Below are 24,504 nucleotides of genomic sequence, written 5' to 3' on the forward strand. Positions count from 1 at the left end.
AAGAGATTATATCATCTGCAATAGCATTCCAGGAAGGACTTGGATGTATGCACATATCAAATGACGAATTAATGGAAGATTTTGTAAGTCATATGTCATAGCCTATTTGTATATTCGAGGATTCAACTCAACTCAAATAAGAATGTAATAAGTAAATAGTGGATCGACCGTCAGAGAGATCTCGCAAAGTAATATCTGTCAAAGGATTGAGAAACAAGGTTCATCTACAGACTTGAGGAGGTAATTCACTGAAAGAAGTTCAAGAAGTTGATCATGCCTCAGTGATATAAATCAAGATCGTGGATTTAATCAAGTGACAGAGATCTCGTCAGAGTATCATTAATTACAAGGATTTAATCTGAAGAAAATCAAAGCGTCAAAGTCAAGACATGAAGAAACGTCATGGAAGTTAGTCACTCATGAACCAGACAGTACATCGAGTGTCAACGTTGAAGTGGTGGAATTGATTCATAATTTTCAGTGATTTTCAGAAGATTTGCAGAAGGATGGGTGCTGTTGAAGACTAGAATTAATTCTCTATTAATTAATTAAGTCATCTAATTTAATTAAGAAAATAAATTATATCTGCGAAGAATAATTTATTTATTAATTGAATTAATTGATTAATTAATTCTGAATTAATTTTAGGAATTTTCAGAATTTAAATTGGATTAAAATCTGCATTAAATCAGCAAGACAATTGAAAATGAACTAGCATGACAATCAGGATTGTCATACCGATTGTCATGCTAGGCCATTTTCAATAGTCTCACCGAAAGTTACACTAGGAGAAGGATTGTCTTGCTAGTTCATTCTGATTGTCTTGCTAGTTCATTCTGATTGTCATGCTAGTTCATTCAGATTGTCTTGCTAGTTCAATCTATTGTCCTACCGAAAGTCTTGCCAGCTATAGGATTGTCATGCCAATTCAATTCTATTCGGTTGTTGATTAAAAAGAAGCAGAGAGTCATTCAACTCAATCATCCATCCAACAAACTGAAAAAAAATACAAGAACAAAAGAAAAAGAAGCAGAACAATATTACATTCTTCTCTGCAAACTTCAAGATCAATTTCTAGATTGTAAAGTTAAATCCAATCAACTAGAAATCTTTATCTTGTTCTTGTGTAACAATCTAGCGGATCAAAATCCCTAGAACTTAATCTCAAATCGCGTTTAGCATTTGATTCTAATTATTGCAAAAATAGAAAAAGTTCATGTCGAATTTATTCTAGATTTGTGATAATTGATTTGAGATTAATACCTTGTAATCGATACAGTTGTTGTAACACCTTTCAAGTTTAATAATATTTTTATTTAACTTGAATTTTGTTTCACATTTTTTATTCCGCATTTATTCGATTATTTGGTACTGTTTGTATTCAACCCCCCCTTCTACAAACACATTGGGACCTAACAGATTTGAATATACATTTCTTTTGAACGGTGATTGAATGGAAGTTGCGGTAAAATAATGGAAAGCTCGCAAATTCAAGCACCCAATGAAAGACGGAAATTGATGAAGTCCGCATGTGAATTCAGGGAAAAGAGATGTTGACCAACGAGGTGAAGCCAAATACGCGATCCGTGATGAGTTAAGCAAGGCTAAGAAAATAGCTACCGAGGAAATTCGATAATTCTGTTAGTAAGAATTTAAATAGTATAAATAAGAGCCTTCATTCCAGTGTAAACTTTAGGAATGACTTATCCCATAATAAACAGAGTAATATTACTAAGAAAACGAAATTTGTTATGTTTAAGAGAGGTAATAAATAATGTGAATGAAGAACTAATCAAGACAAGAAGTGGATCAAAAGGATGATAAAGAAATTTTATAAAATAATCCAGGATATACGCAAGGTATGAACCTCAGTTGGGTCTGAATTGATTGGAAAATGAAGTGAAATGCCGAGAATTGAAGATGGGAATTTCATTCAAGGAATACGTGTAAACAGGAATGATTAAACAAAGGTATTAATGGTAAACTGCTAGAGAAGAACGTTGCAATGAATCTCATGTCAGAATTCTTTAAGATTAAAGTGAAGTCTCGGAGGCTTGAACGAATGATTTACCAAGGTTACCTCAGGGAATGAGGTAAGAATTTATCATCGGTCACTGCATAGAGTCAAGCTGGTGTCAAAAGCCCTGTATCGTCTAACTCAATGGGGATGAAATAATAAGTGAAGGAAAACTTCAGAAATTTGGAATGAAAGAATAAGGAAATAAAGAGTATTTTGCGCTGTGTACAAAAGCGGTCATGGAAGAGAGAATAGAGATATGAGGTTACGTGTCGATTATTAGAAATTGTAAGTTTGAAGATTAAGTGAACACAATGTACCAGGAGTATTGGAATATTGTGATTGTATTTATTGATAACATCCTCGCTAATTCAAGAACTAAGGACGACGAAGTTGAATGCCCGAAGATATGCTTGCGAAAAGTTGAAAAAATAGCAGCTGTATTTTCAGCTTCAAAGATATGAATTCTGGTTATAATTGATTATGAGCTCCAGTGTGTGGTTAACTACCAAACAGGAAAGGTCCATTTAGGAACATATGTTTCAAATAGAAAGAAAAGAGTGAAAATAGGAAGTTCATGAACACAAATTATTGGAACTAGACAGAAAAGAAGATTAATGTGAATTAAGTTAGTCTTTTGAAATAATGAGATAGATAGAACGATTGTGAATGAATTGGTCTTGTTATCGCAGGTATAACGAGTCCATAAGACATTCATATGCGTATGACTGCGAGGAGTAATTTAGCTCCAAATGTATGAAGTAAAGATTGAGTTAGGGATTGCATGAGCAACTCATAGATTTGATGATGGTAAAAGACCGTTGAATTGTGATTAAGGTGATGAGGACTGAGAAATTACAAGAAAGATACTTGGAAAACATCATGGTTTGTTCCTTAGCATGATTCTGAGGACAAAATCCTTTTAAGGGGGAAGGATGTAACGTCTGGGAAATATAATGTAATTATTTTTATCAATAAATATTTATTATGTGATTTGATGTGAATTTTTGTGAATTATTTGATAATTAATATTAATATTTGGATGTTTATTTCTGATAAAATTTAGATATTTTAATTTTTAATTATCCAGAATTAAATCTAGATAATTTTGGTAATTTTTGGATTATCACATGATTTTATAAGGATTTATAGAATTAATAATGATTATTTTACCTAATTATAAAATTACTTTTTAGAATCAGAAATCGTTCTACTTCAATCATTTTTGTGTTTTTACAACCCGAAACTCTTCCGAAAACTCCTTCCTAACCTAATCTGATAATTCTGAACACTTTCCGTGTTTTGACTTTTTCAATCCGGGATACGGTTTGACCTGTACGAGTCCCGGTGTGAAATTTTCGATACACAAATCATTTTATAGTCCGATAAAAATCCATATTCTCAAAAGGCGAGACATTACTACCTTATTTTTGTATATGGTATTTTATAAGAAGCTCTGTTTTGAGAATTATCCAAATTTGGTATTAAAATCATATCGTCTTTTCAGTTACTTAGCGGCTAAATAACCTATTTTCGGATCCGGTATCTAAGTGTAATTATTGAATTATTCAATAAATAATATATTTGATGTATATGTCGGCTATGTGTTGATGTATTATTAATTGTTTGTGATTTGTTGGACGTGAAGATTAATTTTATAATTAATTATCGAGTTGTATGAATTTAATTCATTTTAAAATGATTTTATTGAATATTTATTCTCATAAATGCTAAAATTGTTCCTAAAATTATTTTTGTTGTTTTATAATTTTATTTATTATTTTTAGGAATTTATAAAATTTAGAAAACAATATTTTATTGATTAATTATTTTTAAATGATTTTCTGAATTGCACTTAATTGTAAAATCACTATTTAATTCTAGAATGTTTCAAAAATTATGAAAATTTTATTTTATTAACTTTTAAATTTTTCAAGAATTTTAAAATTATTTCGGCAGTTTTCTGGCTTTTATTTAACCCAACGTTTGTTTGTTAAATTATAAAATGCGGGTACGTAACGCGTTTTAAAAAATACTTTAAAAATTTCGGAAACTTTGTTTTAGTAGTTTTAAATTATCTCGGAAATTTTAGAAATTGTTTTGATAAATTTTTGGGTTATTTTACTCGTTAATTGTTCGTTAAAATGTTAATTACAGTGTCGTATTCGGAACAATAAAGAAAAAAAGGGGGCAGGGTTTAAAATCGGGTTCAACCCGTCTCATTTTTCAGCCCTGTCTCTCTCTCGAAATCTCTCCTGTCTCCCTCCTGCTTCTCTCTTTCTCGATTCCCTGTTATTTCTTTCCGTTAATCTCTTCTCCTTCTCCTACCTTCTTGTTATTCCCGATTTATTCCCCTTCTTCCCCGATTGTTTCCGGCCACTGCTGCTTCTTTTTCCGGCAAGGCTCCGCCTCGTCCGATAAGGCCTGGTGGTTCCTATCGGTTTCAATTGATTATGCATATGTATATATACAGACGTGTATATATATTTGCTGCTATTTGTGTTGCACTTCCTGTAGTTCCTTGTCACTGCTATTATTTTGTACCGTCTGGTACGGTGGTTTCCGGCCGTCCTTTTGTTCCGGTTGTGTGATTTGTTTAGCAGCGCGTATGCGCGTGATGATACCCTGTGACTTTTATTTTATTGTTGGACTGAATTTCTTTTATTGATTCTTTTGCAGAAAATGAATATATAAAATTTCTGGATATTCGTGATGAAAATAAATTATTCGGAGGAGAATAATTTATAATAATCGGTGAAGTTCGCGTTGGATGTCCGATATAAACGGAAACCCGCAAATTTTACCGTCGTCGGCGATGAGCCTCGGCGAGCCGACGACGGGCGATGATGATTTTTATCTGAGTCCTACATTTATTATTTATATAAAAATTAATTGTAAAATAAAATTTTGAAACAAAAATGAATAGTAATAATTAATAAAGCAATTTTGTATCGGTGAATGGGATTAATGAATTGATTTTTGAATTGCTTGGTATTGCGTTTGTGTTGTGATTGACGTCGATTTGTTTCGACGGGTAGGCCGGTAAATAAAGGAGACGCTGCCCGATTTTCGGGAAAATAATTCTGAAAATACAGGAACGTAACCTATAATTATCGGAGACGTCGAATAACCATATACGATTATATTGTATAAACTTAATTACGAATGACACAAAATAATTTATAAGTAATCGCTTACCCTATTTTCGAGATAACAAATATACGTATTTTCTGAAAATAAATACTGAGCTGAGTTTTGAAGATGTAAATCATAATTGCTATGTGTATTTAAATAATACATATAAATATGAATTCAGTTATGAAATCGTATGGGTAGAATAGGTTAGCAAGTTGATATTAAGCTCAAGAAGATATCTAAATTAGGGTATTTCAACCTTGTAGGTTTTAGACGGAAGACCCGAGACGTGACATCATACTAGGAACGATCTAGTGGTTAGACGTCGAGATCAACGAAGTTCTAATTGAAGGGTCTGAATGTTGAGAATTGTATCCAGATTAGGGTAGTGGTTTGACGATGAAGCCAAACGCTCAAGGAAATACAAAAGTCGACTGATAATAGTGGTTAACGCTTAGTGAGGCAAGTATTCCAGAACATTCTTTTAAATACTGCAAGTATTCTTGATTTTCTTTTAAATTACTGCAATTATTTCTTCGACCCTATTCTAAGTTCAGAATAGTTAAATGTTTTACATTTCGCTGCAATTACTCTGATTATGCATGTTCATTTATTCTTGTTCCTATAATTCGATTGCTCACCTGAGCAAATACCCATTCTTTCGGGTTATTTGTGAACCCTGAGTTGGGATGTTTTGAATTCAAAATGATTTGACATCAAAATACTCTATGGGCTGGATAGTGATATTTTGGAGATTGAGTTCTACTTAATCCTGAGGACTGGGATATGACTGGTGCCTCGAGATGGGCCATAGTGCTTGGGGACCCGACTGGATCTATATATTGAGATATAGATCTGCATTATATTCTGACTGATCAGCAGAATATAGATGCGAACTAGTGTCCAGTCTAATTTGTTGTTGATCTCCATTAACGGCACTCTCTCTCGAAAGGTTTTCATAATTCCAAAACCGGATAGAACCCTGATTCAGGAGATGAATCGGGAAATCGTTTGTCGATTTTGAATTTATAATTAAAGGCTGGTGACAGCCAACATTTATTCTCTCCACTCATTCAAATAAATAGAATTGTTTAAAATTGTTTTAAGATTTTGTCCGGAAGTTTTCATTGAAATTAATGTTTGGAACTCAAATTATATACTTGCTGGGTATTTTTGGCTCACTCTTGCTTTGTCAATTCTTATTTCTGCCAGAAACAGATAAGGATAAAAATGAATAGCTTAGATAGACAACAGAAGTTCGAGAAAATCTCCGCTGCGAGAGGTTGAAGAAGTTAGAAGAATATGATTCGAGCATTAGTTCAAAGGTATTTACAATTGTATTTTAGTTGTTGTAAGTTGTAGAAGATTAGATTCTTGTTTCATACCATAACCTGTAAACGATCCGGATTCAAGGGTTTATTTATTTATTTCTTTATTTTATGTAATGATTGTTTAGTGACACCAAATCTTGACCCCGGATTTGGGATGTTACAACTTGAACTGGAATGACAATCAGTTGAACTAGCAAGACAATCTGCTGAACCAGTAGAACTTTCGGTATGACAATCAGTTTAAGCTAGTAAGACTTTCGGCAAGACTATCTGTTGAACTAGTATGACAATCTGTTGAACTAGCAAGACAATCTGCTGAACCGGTAGAACTTTCGGTGAGACAATTGAAATGACCTGGCATGACAATCGGTATGACAATCCAGATTGTCATGCTAGTTCAATTTCAATTATCTTGCTGAATTAAAACTGATTTTAATCCAATTAAAATTCTGAAAATTCTTAATATTAATTCAGAATTAATTAATCAATTAATTCAATTAATCAATAAATTAATCTTTGCAGATATAATTTATTTTCTTAATTAAACTATATGACTTAATTAATTAATAGTGAATTAATATTAAACTTGAACATCAACCATTCTTCTGAAAATCTTCTGAAAATCACTGAGAATTATGAATCACTTCCACCACTTCAATGTTGACACTCGATGTACTGTCTGGTTCATGAGTGACTAACTTCCGTGACGTTTCTTCATGTCTTGACTTTGATACTTGATTTTCTTCAGATTAAATCCCTGTAATTATCTGATACCCTGACGAGATCTCTGTCACTTGATTAAATCCACAATCTTGATTTGTATCACTGAGGCTTGATCAATTTCTTGAACTTCTTCCAGTGAATTAATTCCTCAAGTCTGTAGATGAACCTTATTTTTGAATCCTTTGACAGATGTTAGTTTGAGAGATCTCTTTGACGGTAGATCCACTATTTACTTGTTACATTCTTATTTAAGTTGAGTTAAATCCTCGAATAAACAAATAGGCTATGACATATGCCTTACAATTGTATTATTATCAGCATACTGAAGGAATACCTAGTTCCTCTGTTCAACGCACTATTTTGCATAAAGCCCAGTAACTTCATATGTCCTTTCCAGAAGCTTCATGGCTATATCTTCATGCAGATATCTTCTCAACCTGATCATACAAATATATTACCAAAATTTAAGAAAAAAAATATTATAAAGATAATGACATCTACATAATCCAGCTGCAAGAGACTTCCGTAAGCATATTTTAGTTCACTCCCCAACTCCGAAGATCTGCAGATATTGTCATTTTTATCTTATAATATATAATTATTCTGTGCATGTTTAATATATTTTATTTAAAAAAATCTATCATTTGTGAAATACTATGATCTGGATAGTGGACATTAAAGTAAAATACTTACATGATATACTTTTGCAGCAAATATGCTTAAGCTAATCAAGTGCCTTAGCCATATATAAAGAAAGAGAATATAATGAATGTATAAGTTATATGCATCAGATGAGTAATTAAATAGTTACATGTGGCATAAAACTGATATATATATATATACACATATATTCCAGCATTGAGCCCATGTATAGCGGCAGCGAATATGATCTTACTCAATTTTGAAAGTAGATCAGAGCTTGTGTAGCGGCAACGAATATGATCTTATCAAATTTTAAAATTAGATTTGAGTTTGTACCGCACAATAATCGATATATTTATGTCTTTTGTCATTATTATAGAGTCTCTGAGAGAACACCGAAACCTATAAAGAAAAATATCAAACAACATAAAAAATTTAGAACAAAGAAGAAGTAAGTCTTAAAAATGACACGATATTTTTAAGACTTAAAAATTCAATGAAAACTCGCAAAAAAGCTGAATTAGTTGCACATGTGGGAGAGATTCGAAAACTGGGATTCACCTGGAATAATTGAAAACTGGTATTTGAAGATATAAATTGTTGGTCATAAGATTTTCAAAAAAAAGAATAAGACACCACTTACAAATCACTAAAATAAAGAATATGTCATCTAATTGAAATACCACAAAGAGGAGATTTCCTGCATACTTTTTATATAAATACCATAAACCAACAAATTTTAGTTGTTAATTAACTTTTTTTTAATTCATGAGACTTTCACTTTAAAGGAAAGATTTTTTAAAAGCCCTACCAAACCTACTATTTGAGATAGTTCTATACCATTTGTGCTTTCTATATTAAAATCAACAATACAAAATATAATTTAAACATACTTTAGTTACTACTTTTAAAATCATGGAACATAAAAATTATAACAGAGTTAAATATACCTTAGTTTTTGAAGAAAATATCGAGTGTTATGATCCAACAATGACTGTACACCATCACTAAATTGTGCAGGTAGGCTGAGAAGGTGCATTAAGTCCACATTTATTACTTGATCCTGCTTTAATTGACAATCTCTCAGTTGACAGAAAAAAAAGAGGTCTCGTGAGTTTGCACAGTAATAGTTAGAGTATTCTAACGCTCTATATGGCCCTTTCGATGAAGATTTAACAGGCACATTATCTTTTACTTTTTCATGTTTTCCACTTTCAATAATACACTCGCCAACCTTAAGACCTCTACTTTCATGAACTGATGATTATTTTGCATCACTTGTTGGCATATATGCTACTAAATACATATAAAAACAAATATCGGGTGTTAACACATGCATACAATCAACAACTAAAGTTCTAGATAAAGGATGAAAATAGAATATGCTATGAACATGTTTAAAAATTACCAGATCAGAAGCATTCCTGACAACACAAAGCCTGTAGATTAGCCCAGTGCTTGACTTTGCATCTATCCAAGAACAGTATGAGAGACACATGCCAAAAAAATTATAGTTATATATTAAAGAGATCAACCTTGTCCTGCGAGTAGCCTCTTCCGTTTAAAACCTTAGCTAACCTTGTCCTGCGAGCAGCCTCGTCCGTTTAAAACCTTAGCTAACCTTATCCTGCGAGCAACATCTTCTGTTTTTCATATTAATTCCTGACAATACAGATTAAGTAAGAAACATTCATATTAAGTAAGAAAATACAACTAAAAAGAATCATTATTGATAAAATATAGTAATAAAATAACTCATTCGAAGTGCCACATAAATATTATAATAAAATAAAACTCACTAAACAAACAAACATGATGAAAATAAATTAAATGAACACAAATATTGTCATAATGTTTCTGAAAACTTGTTAAAGCATTTTATCAAACAACTGATATGCACATAAAAGTAATAGGATAATGGACCCAAAGAAAGGAGCTCACGACCAATGTGACCTGTGATAACAAATATATGCAATCACTGCCTAAAGATCCATAAACACATCATAATCACCTACAATATTCATATAATCAAACACAAATACTACGATTAAAGCATGAAATATTTTCAAATTAAAATTATAATAAAGAACATCAGTCATACCAGTTTTAGTTGAAGGTGGACTGGATTGCAGATGTATTGGGCTTTGTTTTTCAATTACACATCATTCGTTAATGTGAGAAATTGAATAAAAATATGAGAAATAGTTTGGTGAAGTTGTATACCTTGATTTGGTTAGGAGCCTTCGTCTTTCTCTATGTATACTAAAACAACCGCCATATCAAACAAAATATCAAGCACTTAGAGTGCATAAAATTGAAATTGTAAATTGTATAAAGTATGTAAAAAAAACTTACCCATTCTGTTCAGTAGATTCAAAAATGAAGAATATATCACCAGCAACAAAAATCACCCATTGTCTATCTTCTTGAAACATCAAAAAATTAAATTGATTAAATCAAGATTAAAACAAATCCGAGAAACATACTAATTAAATGAGTAATGCTAACGATTTAAGAAATTACATGGCTTCTATACATATACATCTAATAATGAGAAGAAGATTAGAATGAAATTATGAATTTAATTTTGAAATAGATGTTAGATATTCAATAGCAAAATAATTCAAAATTATTCAAGATTGATTCTTATTTTTGAATTTGATTTCGATTGATATAGCCTGTAACAAAGAAAGAAGAAGAAGATAATGATTATCAAGAAAAGTAGTAATGATTTTTGAATTTGAATTACTGAAGACATGATTTGTGGATATGTAATTGATTGAGTAAAAAAAGTCTATTTTAATAATATGTTTGATCTTTTTAATATTGAAAAGTGATTTTTTAATAATTATAAATACCATTTAAGATATGGATAGTCCATGGATCTTTGCATATTTGTATAGGAATTAGTTGATTTATGAAAATGGGTCAACCCACTAGTCAAATTTCAAAAATATGGGTCAAAATATTTACAAAAATGTCATTCTTAGTATATTTTTTTGGGCCTCTTCACTAGTGCTCATTAAGATATAATAGATACCGCAACATCAAGTTTTTGGGGAAATATTTTATTCAAAATTACTGTTTTGCCCATGTATTTTAATAAATATCAAAAATAGTTATTGTTGATAGGAATCGAACCTATACCAACAATTTGCAAATTAAACACGTTAACAACTTGAGATAGAGACACTTTTGGTTAAACTTTTATAACATTAAGTATTGAGTTAGAACTTATTTATTTACACGAGATGTTTTTCCTTACATTAAATTTTATATTTATTTTAATATTTATATAAAATCTGTTATCTTTATACTCTGCAACATCAAGTTTTTGGGGAAACCTTTTATTCAAAATTACTGTTTTGCCCATGTATTTTAATAAATATCAAAAATAGTTTTTACTGATAGGAATCGAACTTATGCCAACTATTTGCAAATTAAACACATCAACCACTTGAGTTAGAGACACTTTTGCAAATTTTATATTTATTTTAATATTTATATAAAATCTGTTATCTTTGTAATTTAGGAATCAAACCTATGCCAACTATTTGCAAATTAAACACATCAACCACCTGAGTTAAAGACACTTTTGGTTAAACTTTTATAACATTAAGTATTGAGTTAGAACTTATTTATTTACACGAGGTGTCTTGCCTTATATTAAATTTTTATTTATTTTTAATATTTATATAAAACATAATAATTTGAGACTTGATTGAATAACTCATTTCGATATGCTAACTTTACACTTATAACAAATATATGACTTCAACCAATTGAGATAGAAACTCATTTGATTAAATTTTGATAAAATCAAGTATTGAGTTACATACTTCTTTATTTATTTTGGGTGACTAAATCTATATAATTCAATATTTATATAGAATAAAATTATTCTAAGACTTGGGTAATTAGCTTATTACAATATAATAACTTGACACTCATGTGCAACAACGAGATTATAATTTTTTTTAAAATTATACATTCAATAAATAACTTCTTGTTGATAATATATTATCATATTAACTTGTTGATAATATCTTACCATATAATAATAATTTATTAATTATCGAAAATCGGATAATTAACTCACATCGAGATACTAAAACTTTATACTTGTGTAACAACTAAGGGTATAATCAATCCGAGTTGAGTCGAAAACTGTCAGACTTGTACTCGATTAAAAATGTTCAGGTTCGAGCACAAACTCGAGTTCAACCGAACTTTAAATTTCAAACTCGAAATTCAAGTCGTAAAAAGTCCGATAGGTTTAAATTTTTTGGGGAAAACATATAATTTGAAATTAATATTTTACGCCCTTATTTGAATAAATATGGAAAAATATTATTGGCTTGTAGAATTGAACTCGTGACACCTATATCCAAACATGTGATTTCAATCGATTGAGCTAGAGGCTCATTTGATTATATTTTGATAACATCAAGTAGCGAGTTATATATTTATTTCTTTATACTGGATGACTAAACTTATATAATCTAATATTGATATATAATAAAATTATTATAAGACTTGAGTAATTAACTCACTACAATATACTAACTTTATACTCATGTATAACCACATGATTTTAATTATTTTTTTTATTTATAAAAAATTTACAAATATTAAATAAATAACTCGTTGATATTATGTTTCCATATCAACTTATTGATAATATATTACCATTTAATAATAGTTTATTAAATATTGAGACTTGGGTAATTAACTCACTTCGAAATACCAACTTTACAACAACTAAGGGTATAATCAAGCCGAGCCGAGTCGAAAACTTTCAGACTTGAACTCGATTAAAAATGTTCGGGCTCGAGCACGAGCTCGGTTTCACTCGAATCTTAAATCAAGCATGAAACTCGGGTCGTAAATAGTCCGGTAGCCTAAGTTCGGCTCGAAAACTTGAATTAATTTCACCAAATATTGATAAAAACTCGAAATATGATAGGTTATGCTGAATTCGATTCTAATAAGTATATACAATATTAATAAAATATTAAATATTTATATAAAAATATATTTCTATTAAAAAATAATATCGGCTTGATAAAACTCGTGAACCTTATGAGCCGAGTAATTTGAAGCTCGAGTTCGATCATGCAATTTTTTTTCCTATTTTGCCCCCATATTTTGATAAACATGACACCTAAATATTATAATATTTTTTGGTATTTCCAATTGAAAAAATTATTGAGACTTGATATAAATTATTATTTTTAATGGGAAGAGTGCACTTTAAACTTTACATTCGTGACACAATATAAATTTAAATATATTCGTCGTTATAATAGTCTTTCTAACATAAACCACGCAATATGGTATAAAATAACACACAAATATCTTAAAACTACACAACAATGATAATTTTTTTATAAATAAAGTTAGCTCGTGCCTTGCGCAGCTAATAAAGCTAGTTAGGAGTAATAATAAGTAAAAGGATTAACGAGTTGATACCAGCACCACAACTCCATGTCGGTGGATACGCTGCCTGATTTTCAAAGTTGTCATAAGGAAAGGCCCTGTAGTCATCATTGTTTATACAATAGAATTGGTATTGTTAGGTAGCGTGTCCATTTATATCAAGATTAAATCTACTGCCGGTAATGTAACATTATTTGGTAAGATTAATGGGTTCTCTTGGCTCATTGTACATCATTCCGAGATTTTCTGTAGAGTATTCTTTAATTACATTATAATTGAATATATAAGTGATAAGTTGATAAATTTTTATAAGTTACAAGGACAAATGGAATAGTGATCCAAATATTTAAATTTGAGACATATTATCGCAAATTTCATTCCAACAGTGATCCAAATTTGGATGATCACTTGATTTAATATAAAATAATGGTTTTGTTATTTGTAGTTTATGAGATTTTAAATTGATTTTTGATTATTTAGTTATATAATTAATAACTGAATATAATTAATAGTTAACAGAATTTATTTTTAAAATAAAATTTAAAATAATAAGAAAACATAATTTCATTAAAGTTTAAAAATAAAAAAAGAGACACATATTGCACTTAGAGATTCATTAATTGAGCATTCGTGGGAAGAATATACTAATTCGGAAAATTAGTGTGTATCAATGATATTTTGTATGTTAATTATTGTAATAAATGGTTTTTCGTGAATTAAGTGCATAATTTTAATATTTTAATGTGTATTAATTTTTTTTATTTAATTAATTTATGAAATATTATATAAATTGTTAATAATGATTAAATGATAAATTTTAGATTAAATTACTTAATATGATATTTATATATTATTATATGTAAAAAATAATTTGGATCAAATATTTGGATCACACTGCTGGAGTTGGTCAGAAATTTGGATCAGTATTTGGATCAGTTGGTGATCCAAAATTGGATTTTTGGATGACAACTGTTGGAGATGACCTAAGTGACTAATAAACCGAATAAGTTGACTGATAAGCGATAAGTTGATAAATGCTTATATGTTATACAAATGTTTGGATAATTTAACTTATAAATTAGATTTTTTTTATTTAAATTAACTAAAATAAATAATTTTTAAATATAATTATCTTAATTCTTATATTTTAAGTTAGATTAACATTTATAAAAATATATTTCAAAACTAAAATTGATAAAAAAATGAAAAATAAAAAATAAGTTGAGAAAAAGTATGTCGTTACTAACATTCAACTTATCAGCTTATTAGTTGTAAACTCAACTTATGAGTCGGGTCGACAAACAATTATCAATATAAACAATTGTCAATAAGCTGTTATGAGCTTATAAGAGGAAAGCCAATGATGAAGCTATTGCTATAATTTAGCACAAAAAAGTACATTTTGGTGCTAAAATAACACCATATCTCTGATGTTTTATTCTAAATCTTGTTTCAAATTCAGATAACTTCCAAAATATATTATAATTTTAATTACAAATTTAACTACCTTCCAAATACCCAGGCTTTTAATTTCCTAATTCATCCGCATCTCTTTTTTTTTCACTTTTTGATGACAATACTATATTTTGTGCTAAATTTAGCATAAATTATAGTATTGTGCTATTTTAGCACAAAATTTTGACAAACCACTAAATTGAGATTTTTTACTTTTTATTCTATACTATATTTATAACACCAGAAATAACACCCCATTGGACCTGCTCCAAGTCAATAAGCCGGCTTATGCCAAACAAGCCCTTAATGTTCTGTACTGGAGTATAACTTATTGACTTCCCCTGCATTACTGCATATATCATTTCAATTAATACACATCAACTAAAGAAATGAGAAAATCATGAGTATGGCACTGAGGATGTTTTTGCTTCAGTTTGGTCTAAACATCAAATCTAGGCAACTGGTGTAAATACTCCCATTTACAGGAAGAAGAAGAAGTACATCTTACACAAGTGTTCAGAACTGTGACAGTCCACAATTGAACTGTGGGCCCCACGCACCAAAATCTTGATCAAGACGATAAAAATTACCCCCTCACCTACAATCACAGACGCCACCCCCCCCCTCTCTCTCCTCTGCACACACTCCCATGTGCATTGCTTCATCATTTCTTGCTGTCTGTTTTTCATCTTCATAATAGATTTGTAACTATCACATAAAAACAAGACTTTTTCAAGAACATCAACTTTCACTCCTTTTACTAAAAGCCCACCTCTTTGATTTGGTTCCTCTATAGTGAATTAGATTTGTTAAGTCATGGATTCAAGAACCCATCTTGATTATGCTTTGTTTCAACTCACACCCACTAGAACAAGGTTCAATTCTCTCCATCTTTTTACATGTATTTATGTGTGTGCTTGATGTTTATATCCCTATAATGTGTTGGATCTTATGAATATCTTTTATGGTCCATTTATACTACTTCATATGTTGTTTAACCCTAATGTGTTGATTTGCACGTATGTTGTGATATATATATATATATATATATTGTGACATTTATAGTTTTAATGTTACATATGTATTAGATCTTTTGAGAATTTTTTAAGGTTTACTAATTGCTACTACCCATGTTGTTTTTTTGGTTTTGTGTTGATTTAATTGTACAAGGTGTGACATATAATTGTATATTATGTTAGACATGTGTTGGATCTTATGAGATTGACTTGGGTTTAACAGTTACTGATTTTTAAGTTGTTATTGTTTTTGTTGTGTATTGATTTACATGTATAAAGATGTGATCTTGTGATATTTGCTGGAGGAAAGAGTGAGAAATTAGCTTCTGGGCTAGTGGAACCTTTCATTTCTCACCTTAAAGTTGCTAAAGATCAGATTCCTAAAGGCGGGTATTCAATTACGCTTCGTCCACCTAGCACTCAGGCTTCCTGGTTTACCAAAGCAACTTTTCAGAGGTAATCCATTGAATCTTATTTTTTCCTCTTGATTGTTGTCATTATATATATTTGAGCATACTCTCACCGTCAAATCTGGACCCAAGATTTACCTCCAGCATGGAAGTAGTAAAATTTAAAAATATATTTTTAGTATAGGGTCGTTCTTTTACAACAGTTATAGGTCATGCTCTTGTCATGATATTGTAGGTCTGAAAAATCTAGAGATAATAAAGTATGGTAGAATTCTTGTTTTTAATAATCCGATGGTCACAATTTGTGGAATTCAGTATTACGCACCGAACTCTCATTCTCATCCTCTTTATTTTTTCTCTTCAATTTTCTTCTTTACCTTGACATAGTCTGTCTTATCAGAATTGTGTACTGGACCTTTGACCTCCTCGCGTTCGTTCTCCTTCGAGAATTTTTTACCGGAATATTTACCTCTTCGGTGTGATCTCTGTCATCTCATTCTCACTGTTACCTCTCCTCTCTGACTCAAATCTTTACTTCAAATTTAAGCTCTTTCTTCCATATCATTTTATTCTTTATTCTTAAAATCCATATCATTGTTCTTCCTTTACTTCGTGGACCTGTAACTTCATCTCTACGGCCTCAACTTTTTCACGGGCAAGGGGCAACTAGTTCGGAGGAAATAACAACGTACTCGTTATGAACAAAATTAAAGACGAGATTATGTCCTCGATCTTTTCGATCCAAAAGAGAGACAGTGAGTGAAGTTACGCATCAGTTGGAATAAAAAGATTAACTTTATGAATTCGAAGAAAAAGGAAGAAATGATTGTAAAAAAGAAGTGAAGATTAAAGTCGGAGATGAAATGAAAGAGGTGAAAATCGATACATGGTTTGTGGGTTGCGCGATGGAACTGTAAACCGGATGGGTTGCTGGTTGACATTGATCTAAATTTCTGTAATAATAATATATTTGTGATTTTGCTTGGGCTTATTGTAAGTTATTGGGCCTCCATATAAAGACCAATGGTTATGTACAAAAGTATGTATTAAATATTAAGAATTTAATTAGCTGTTAGATTTCTTTTTGTATTTGTGAAATCTCTGTCTTAAGTTAAATTTTTTAATACTGAAACATAATTATTAAAGAGTCCCTGTATCCGAGCTTACCATACTTTTACCAGAACACTTCGCACTCCAGTGTAACACTGGTTGATAATAACATCTGAGAAGAAAGTAAATAATAAGGAGTTAAAAATTCAACTCTAAGAAGAAAGTATAACGAATTGAAATGACCAATGAATAGAATCTGATATGATTTACGAATGTAGAGAATAGAAGTCCTGTGAAGGATTTGGTAAAAAATGAAGTGGTAAAGATAAAGTAAGGAGGTGACTGACCAATAAAGAGAATTTAATACGAGTGTAGAGAGTAGAAGTCCCGTGAAGATATTGGTAAAAGACAAGATGTTGAGCAAATGAAGGTTAAATAGAAGATAAAGGATGTTAAGTATGTGAATGGGAGCAGACATTGTCCTTGTTTCTGATCAGTATATCTATCAGATTATTTAAGAGTGAGATTCTCTAACACGGATGTTTTCTACAGCTGTTTTACCTTAATTTTTTCTAAATACATATTTTTTTATAAAAAAAAACTATGTTTAACTTGTTGGCGTATGTTTCTTTCTGGAGCTCTATGGTTTTCAAATATTATCAAGCTTTCATTAAAATTTCTGTAACTATTTTTTATCCACGTTGTGAAAATGATTATAGCTTAATCCTTTTGAACTTTTATGTTGCAGAGTTGTTCGCTTCATAAGCACACCTGAAATTCTTGAGAGGTTTGTTCGTATAGAGCGAGAAATTGTTCAAATTGAGGGTTCTATTCGATCTAATGAATTGTCAACCACAGAGGCAGCAGTAAATTCTGGAGAAGGTATGCTATTTAGATCGACATTTATTTGCAATTTTATACCCCACTCTCTGTTGGGAGGTATTTTATTTTACGACTTGAAAATTTAGGTAGGTGATCCAACTTTTCGAAAACATTCTTACTTTCACGTTATGATTGTTATTTCTTATGAAATTATAAATTATTAACCTAATGTCCAAATCCATGCAATACTTTGTGATCTCTCTCTCTTAATAGTAGGTTCTTTGTCAGCTGCTAATGATGTAACAAAAGGATCACCAGATTCCTCTAAGGTGGTATATCACTTAAACTCTATAGACGATCCTTCTAAATTCAATTGATCACTTATCTTTCTTTAAACTATTCCTCCTAGATCAAAGGTGAAACTGGTAAAATAGATGTCCCAGAAGATGAGAATTCAAAGTAAGATCTTTTACTTAAATAACACAATTATGGGTGATTTTTACTACAATCACATATCTATTTTTATTGACTCATTTGCGTGGTGGTAATTAGGATTTGCCTTCAACGTACCTTGGAGACTCGGAAAGTCTTGCTTCGCAAAGAACAAGCCATGGCTTATGCTCGTGCTCTTGTAGCTGGATTTGACATGGTTAATAATGATGATCTCATGTTATTTTCTGACGCCTTTGGAGCCACTCGATTGAGGTATGAGTAGTATAACTAATACACTTTTTGATCACTCTGGAAAGATAAATCTCACAAGTCAGAAGTATTTCAACAATACACACATCAAATTGGAAAACTAACTAGTGTTAACTTGTAGTAGTCAAACATGGTACTCTTTTCATCCTTTCTAAATGTATGTTGCTTATTTCAAATTGCATTAGTTTCCGTATAATCTTGATCAATTGCTTCATTTTCTGTTTAGGGTTAGTAGCTTTCACAATATTTATTTAAGTTTACTAGACCCTTAACATTGCTATATGTCTAGCTAACTATATATGTAAATATATTGTAGGTTTTTCCTGCATACTAAAAATAGTTACTCCTATAGTGTTATTAAATTCTCTCATCTCGATTTGAGAGTATTTAATAAGCTTGTTGCAACTTTCTTTTTTTCTTTCTTCCTTTTTTTATATATAAATTTTTATCCTGGAAATCTCAAAAGTAGAAACACTATTGTCTCAAATAGGGAAGCATGTATCGAGTTCAAGGACCTGTGCAAGAAGAAGCTGACGGATACTCTTTGGATGGACGAGTTAGCTGCAATGGCAGCATGTCCTCCCTCAGAACTACCATATCTTGGAACATCTGGGATTGTACTTACATCTGAAGGGAATAACACAGATGGTGGTATGTATTCATTATATTGGTTTCTTCTTGCACCTTTGTCTATTACATGTTTTGACCCAAGAGTAATTTTAGTTGAAGCTATATTTGCTTTGCCAGGTTATTTCCATGGTTTAAAAGTGTATTCTCTTACTTGCAAAATAAGAGATACAATTAGAAATTCGGCCTCTTCATAATTTACGAATTGAATTCGATGTTTAGCCTACATTGTTTATAAGTTATGTATAATATGTATATTGAGTAGTAGCATAACCATATTGCACCAGAGGTAGCAATTTATTTGGAAGATATAAATTTCTTGATGGTGATCTATCAATAAAATATTCAGTCATTAATCACGGAAGTGTATATGCTTTTTAGGTATGTGACATTCTGTAGGCACCTTGCTGTAATGATAAAATAAAACCTTTGTTCTTTAAAACTGTGTTGCCCTTCTACAGTTGGTTGCTTTTTCACTGCATATGAAAATGAATTGATCTACTTCACCCGCGGAGTAACAGGACAGTTTAAGCTTCTAATGCTTTTGCTTTGATCCTTTTTTTGAGACAAATGGACGTGGAACTGTCGAATGTCGTTTTTCCAGAATTGATGTACATTACAGAATTTAAATTTATTTACACTCCCCCCTCCCCCTAGACCCGAACTCCCTCCCTCCTCTCCTCCTTCTCTTTCTCTCCCTCTCTCTTTATATAAACACCAATATGGCCTGAAATGCTCTGAGAGTTAGAGTTTTTTCATTGAAAACTTCCATTTAGAGGATAATGAAAGTTCTCATTAGTTTTTTCTAGCAACCTCTGTAAGTACTTTTGTTTTCTGATTTAATCGTTTCTGTATCCTAGTGACAAGTGTACAAGGCTTTTTATGTACATGTTTGATACCTTATTCTTAATGTAATTATTATTTTGCTTCAATATCCTAGCTTGCTATGTTATGGCAGCAAGTGCATACCATCACAATTGCATATGAGAAAAATAGCTGATGCCCTTTATAATAGCTGATTATCAGTTTATGCCCATCTTAAACTTCATCGTAATTATAGCTTCCATATTCACCTATTCGCATCAATTCTGAATTGCTCCCATCTGCCAATGATGACGAAGGTGACAATTCCATGGTCTATATTCATCATTTGTAACACTAATAGTTAATGCTATTATTTCTAAGATATATTTTCCAACAAACATTATCTCTACATCTGGTACAATGTTGCAACTCGTAATTTACTTCCACGAATAATAGATAATGCACTTGTTGATTTGATCGAACTAAGTGGTAGATTTACATTGTTGTTTCTTATCGAGCCGTTGAGCCCACTAGCCTAGAAACATCAAGTCCAACAGAAACTTGGCTCTTATTAATGTTAAAGTGTTTATATGCAGATCTACCTGTGGCTGACCAGACACCATCGACTCCAGCCAAAGTTCAAGTGCATATGCCTTGGCAAAACCAGATTCCTCCATATATGTATAATTATCAGAACTCTGTTCAAGGTTTTCCTTATCCTGGTATGCAGCCTGTACCTCCATATTATCCAGGGCAAATGCATTGGTCTCCAAATGTGGATGATTCTGGTCATCGACATCGCCGGAGGTCTTCTTCAAGAAAGAAAGGAAAATCCTCCGAAACTTCATCCGAAGAAGAAGAAGAGATGGCATCTGGTGACTCTGAAAATGAGATTGAGCCAGATGCTGTTACGAAGCATGATGAAGATAATTTTTCTGAGGAGAAACCAATTACTAGAAAACACAGGAAGAAATCCTCAAAGACTGTTGTCATTCGGAATATCAACTACATCACATCTGACAAAAGGAATGGAGAAAAAGGTGGAAATTCTGAAGATGATTCATCAGTTGATGTTGAGTTGATTGATGAAGATTACCTTAAACAGAAGGTACAGGATGCAGTTGGATCTCTGGAGAAACATCGCAAGTCCAAGTCCCGTGCAAATAAGAATAAAGGTACAGATCAGCATAACATTGAAAATGGATTGGATGATTTCCCTAATGGTGATTCACAAAACGTTCAAGCTTCTGGAGGAAAAAATAATGCTTGGGATGCTCTGCAGAATCTTTTGATGAGGGAAGACGATTCAGCATTTAGCGGAAACAAAGAGATCGGAAATAGCAATATGATGGACTTGGGATATGAGAAAGGTGCAATGCGAAAACCAACCGCAAATGATTCCTTTATTGTATCTAATAGAGCTGAAGGAAATGTGGGTAAAGGTAATTCAGAAGATTTTGCAAATTCTGAGAACATGCGTTCATTGATGAACAGAGGGGAAACTGTAGATACACAGTTGTTGGCTTCAAGAAACTTGGATGGTTCCGGCCAGAGAACCGTGTCTGATTTTATCCCAGAACCATACCCAATTAAAAAAGCAACCGGAGAAGATTGGTTCGTGATGAACCAGTCTACAATATTAGAAAACCAGGGGCAAAGAACAGGGCAAACTATGTTCAATGGAGATTATGCTTTGTCAACTGACAAAGAGAAGAGCAAAATCGTGCCAGCCATTGATGATTCCTTTATGGTACAAACTCGTTCATCAGCTGATGAGAACTCTCAATGGAGAACAGACATAAGCATGATGGAAGGGTCAAATGTACTCTCGCAGTCTGAAACTGCCCACCAGGATGTCTCAAATGCTAAGTCTGTATCTAATTCGTATGAGCCTGACGACCTTTGTGTGATGCTTGTACGAGACTCTGGACTATCTCCTGGAGCATCTTGGGCTCCAGAAATGGATTATGAAACTGAAATTTCTTTCACAAAATCTGATAAAAAGTCTCCTCCAGTTGAGCTGATTAGCGACGAACAGAAGACTCCTGCCAGTGGTAAGAAGACAATCGGAAAGAAACCTGTAGGCCCTGGAACTAAAAGTCTTGGAAGAGAAACAAGGTCTAGTGTTTTGCGTGGATCTCTTGCTACAAGCAGATCAGATATCTTGTCTAAAAGCAAAACTAGGCCAATGATAAACAAGAGCAAATTGGAGAAGGTACTTTGAAATCTTTAAGTGATAAATATAATTTACCATCGTGATCATTCTTAACATAAGTTATATTATACTAACATATTGGAAGATAGAAGATTTTAAAAAAAGGCTCTACAAGGACCACAACCGTAAATGTTGAAGGAATTATATGTCCAGGTTTCTAAAATCCAGTGTTGGTTGGTTGTGACAGTAACGGTCTTAGATAGAGTTTTATCCTTTCCTTTCTCTTTTTAATATACGTGGTTGTCTGTAGCTTATCATCTTTTCTTATCATGAATTCATCAACACAGGAAGAAGAGATCAGAAAGAGAATGGAAGATCTTGTAATTGAACGACAAAAGAGAATTGCTGAAAGAAGTGCAGCTAGCCCTGCAGCAGCGAAGAGGAGCCCTGCTGGAAGTAAAAAGTCATCCATCAATTCAGTCAAAGATCAGAAGGGAGGATCTGATTTATCAAAATCTTCCCAACTTAAAAAGAACAAAATCTGAGGTATGATGCATTTTGAATCCTCCATCAAAATACTATGTTCATAAAAAGAAAATTATTGAGCAGGGAACCAAAATAGAGCACTTGCATGATACAGAAATATCACACAACATTTGAAAGTAACTTGAGGAATGTTGAGTACATGTTGTGCACCATCCGCTACATGGACAAAATTGACCTTCAGGTCGTCGTTGAAGAGCCTTACTTAAGTTAACAAGGTTGTATGGTTTGAAAAAGTTAGCTTGAAGTTTGCAGCACATAGCCTTTTTTTGAATAAATTTGAAGCCAATATGTTGTGGTAAAGGTTGTTTGTAGATAGTGTGAAGATTTCATATAATTGGCTATTGTATAATTATTGATAAAAGCTTAACATGTACTATAATTGTTCCATTTGCCGGAGATATTTGTTTCAATTCTTTGTGCAGTATTTGAGATTCTTTCTTGTATGTATTTGACCGATGTATATTTCAAATTCGGGATCAACTTTATGTAGTATTATGTATTTTTCTCCCAGTTCGTATCAAGAATTGTGCATGTTGCATTGTAACCCACCATGTAGCAATATGTTTATTTTTTTAAAAGTTTTCTTTGATAGAGGACAATTTAACTTGCTTATATAGGCTCTTGTGCCCCCTCCTGCAGTGTCAAAGAATTCGATCTTTGTGTGTGCGTAATTAATTAGCAAAAAATAAAAACGTGCTTATATAGTTAAATATGTTACCATCCTTGTATTCTCCTTAATATGTTACATTGATGTATCCTAGGGAAGTTGCAATCCTTGGTATTTACATTGCATAAATTTATTTTTCTCGTGTTCCATTGCAAATTCTTTAACACAAGCAGTTATAATGTGATTAGTCAATAATAATAGATTCACCCTGACAAATTATGTTGAAAATTATAAAAATACGTGCAAGGGAAGGTATTGTGACCAACACCGGAACAATTAAAAAAATACAATTGCTATCATACATTTGGATCTAAAGTACAAGTATAATAGGAATCTAAAACTATAACTAGAATTTTATGTACTGATTTTTATTTTAAAATGATATTATTAGCCTTTTGTGTGAGCTAAATTATGAAATGCGTGGTCACGCTCAAATGATCATTTGATATGATAGTTTACTCATTGATCAAGAAAACTTGGATTAAACTATGATGAGTACGATACATTGCATGTCTCTAGTTTAATGTATAATATTTAGTTAAAAGAATTATATTACTTTGTATATTATGACGAAAGGTTTAATCGAATCACTAATTTAATTATTATTATTTGGGTATCGATGATGTACTACTAAATACTGCTCATTGTTTATAATTTTAATATGAGATGTTAAAATTATTGTCAACGTAATAATAACCTACAGAGACACACACAAAGAACGTTTAAAGGAGAAATAATTTAAATTATGAATTTAAATTAAATAAGTAATTTGTTTTATTTATGATATTAGTTAAGTATGACTTAATTAATTAAATAAATAAAATAGAGAAATTACTTAAACTAATACCGAAATAAGTTATTAATTAATTAAGTGCGACTTAATTAAATAATAAATTGGGATTTCAGATTAGTATTATTTATAATTAGATTATAATTAGAAAACTCATTCTTCTCTCTATATAA

At 31.4% G+C, this 24,504-nt stretch overlaps 1 protein-coding gene across 2 annotated transcripts; it reads left to right on the forward strand.

The window, feature by feature from the left end:
• Positions 1–15,116: 15,116 nt before the first annotated feature.
• Positions 15,117–23,384, forward strand: LOC141679056 (COP1-interacting protein 7). 2 transcript variants are annotated; one of them, XM_074485537.1, is made up of 9 exons: positions 15,117–15,617; positions 16,038–16,214; positions 17,967–18,100; positions 18,314–18,369; positions 18,450–18,499; positions 18,593–18,745; positions 19,233–19,393; positions 20,770–22,388; positions 22,676–23,384. In XM_074485537.1, the coding sequence occupies exons 1-9, from the start codon at positions 15,559–15,561 to the stop codon at positions 22,871–22,873; spliced, it is 2,607 nt and encodes an 868-aa protein (XP_074341638.1). In that variant the 5' UTR covers positions 15,117–15,558; the 3' UTR covers positions 22,874–23,384. The 2 variants fall into 2 exon arrangements, with proteins under 2 accessions (XP_074341638.1, XP_074341639.1); XM_074485538.1 differs by having other exon boundaries at positions 18,317–18,369.
• Positions 23,385–24,504: the final 1,120 nt, after the last annotated feature.

The sequence above is a fragment of the Apium graveolens genome, chromosome 8, assembly GCF_009905375.1.
Source record: "Apium graveolens cultivar Ventura chromosome 8, ASM990537v1, whole genome shotgun sequence".
NCBI lineage: Eukaryota > Viridiplantae > Streptophyta > Magnoliopsida > Apiales > Apiaceae > Apium > Apium graveolens.

What these genes read in the sequence shown, in the direction of transcription:
- LOC141679056 (XM_074485537.1), top strand. Translation starts at nt 15,559, where the DNA reads ATGGATTCAAGAACCCATCTTGATTATGCTTTGTTTCAACTCACACCC. An exon ending in CTCACACCCACTAGAACAAG is followed by an intron (nt 15,618 to 16,037) that starts GTTCAATTCTCT and finishes ACATGTATAAAG; the next exon opens with ATGTGATCTTGTGATATTTG. An exon ending in AGGGAATAACACAGATGGTG is followed by an intron (nt 19,394 to 20,769) that starts GTATGTATTCAT and finishes GTTTATATGCAG; the next exon opens with ATCTACCTGTGGCTGACCAG.